This window comes from Plasmodium vivax, genomic scaffold, assembly GCF_000002415.2.
Source record: "Plasmodium vivax scf_5234 genomic scaffold, whole genome shotgun sequence".
NCBI lineage: Eukaryota > Apicomplexa > Aconoidasida > Haemosporida > Plasmodiidae > Plasmodium > Plasmodium vivax.
Window position 1 is genome coordinate 1 of NW_001851221.1, and position 1,951 is coordinate 1,951.

At 20.3% G+C, this 1,951-nt stretch overlaps 1 protein-coding gene across 1 annotated transcript; it reads right to left on the reverse strand.

Moving 5' to 3' along the window:
• Positions 1-1,283: 1,283 nt before the first annotated feature.
• On the reverse strand, positions 1,284-1,856 carry PVX_056690 (variable surface protein Vir30, truncated, putative; the record flags this gene model as incomplete). The annotated part of the gene is made up of 1 exon (XM_001612371.1): positions 1,284-1,856. A coding segment is annotated over one exon (573 nt), but the record flags the coding sequence as incomplete, so codon positions are not given.
• Between the last annotated feature and the right edge of the window lie 95 nt (positions 1,857-1,951).

Below are 1,951 nucleotides of genomic sequence, written 5' to 3' on the forward strand. Positions count from 1 at the left end.
TTTCAATTTAATAGATAACTTATTTGTTTGATGCATATATTTTTTTTATCTTATTTTTACTATTCATACTTATAAAAGTAAATTATTTGATTATTGTTATTTTTGGTCTACTTGTTTTGTAAATACTATAAAAAAAATATATTGCTTTTTAGATTGTTCCTTTATATATTTTTTTGTTAATACTATACATTTTCTAAAATGAGTGTCTAATATAATTTATGGTTTATATGTATAATTGTCAAACAAATTAATTTTATTTATTATAAAATCAGCATCAATAGCATTATAGTTAATATTTTATTTAAAATATAGAATAAAAGTTGCTAAAACAATATAATAATAATTGATCCTTTAATTTTAATATAAAAGAATATCATTAAGCGTATACAAAAGAAGAATGTATTAATTACTTTTTTAACAAATGGATATATATGCGTAATTATAATACTATCAATGTTATAAATTTGCATGCATATACATTTTTTCACCTTAATATATTTATATATTAAAATAATAATAAACAAACACTAATAACAAAATAGAAGAAAAATGTAAAACGAAGAGAAATAAAGCAACAAAATATTATTATAAATATTTCACATAATATGTATAATGCATATAACGATATTATATAAAAATATTTTCAATTATATACATATAATAATAAATGTATATATTAAAACTAAATATATTTTACATTATTAATTTATGTTAGTTATATTGACATGGTGAATAATATTGTATTTTAGCTTATCTCATAATTCATTAAAACATACTTCCAAATGAATCAATATATGAAAATTATATAATTCATAAAGATTGGTATTTAATATTATATGTCCCTTGCTTAAATCTTAAGGGTTCAGTTTCCTGCTCCATTAATGATATATTTGTCATTTCTTCATCATTATTGCTAATATCATTATTTAATATTCCCATTTTTGATCTAAACATTTGTCCCATTGGGGTAAACTATAATTAAAAAATATATATGCGTGTATAATAAAATACAATTCTATGTAGTAATAGTTTATGATAAAAATTAATTTATTGATATCCATATAATATTAATAGTTTAATATTTAATTCACTAAACTTTATATAAAACTCCAAATAAGGGAATTAATCCAACAACTGTTCCTGTAACTGCGGTTGTTATAATTTTATTATTGGGGCATACTGATAATTTTATAAAATAATCAGAAAATTCAGATCCTTGTTGAACGACTTTTTCTTCAAGTTTATCATATTTTGATTTAAAATCATTTAGTTTATCACAAAATTTAGGAATTATTATTCTTATTATCATCATTGCATATATATTTAGCTTTATTGTAATCATTGCAACATGCAGTTGAGTGTGAATATAATGATTGTTTATCCTGATCTAGATTATCATATGTAATAGCATTAAGTTTACTGTACTTCTCATATAAACTATATAATATATTCAATTTATACAAGTCATCCTTGTCAATATCGTATATTAGAGTATTTGATACATCATAATTTAGTTCACTTAGAGCATGGCTACCTATATAGTCATAAAAATCCTTGACAGTTGTATTTTCGTTAAACATACCTTCGTGTATTTTCCAATTTACCCAATAGTTTAAAAATGTAAAATCTTCTTTATAATTACTTTCAAATCCATAACGATCATTACCATTTTTAAAATATTTATATATGCTTACAAGGATATTGCAAATATTTTTTGCCATTATTTCATTTCCTGATTTTATTCCCCAAATTTTAGAAAAAGAATTACAATCTGAAGATGGAACAACAGTAGGGATGATATCTTCAATAGATTTCCCATCCTTTATATATCTTTCAATATTTTTGAAAAAATCATACTAAAAAATTAAAAGATAGAAGTAAAATTATTAATGGCTATGAAATGTTTTGTATAGATAATATTATATTTATTTACTTATATATAACATTAAAA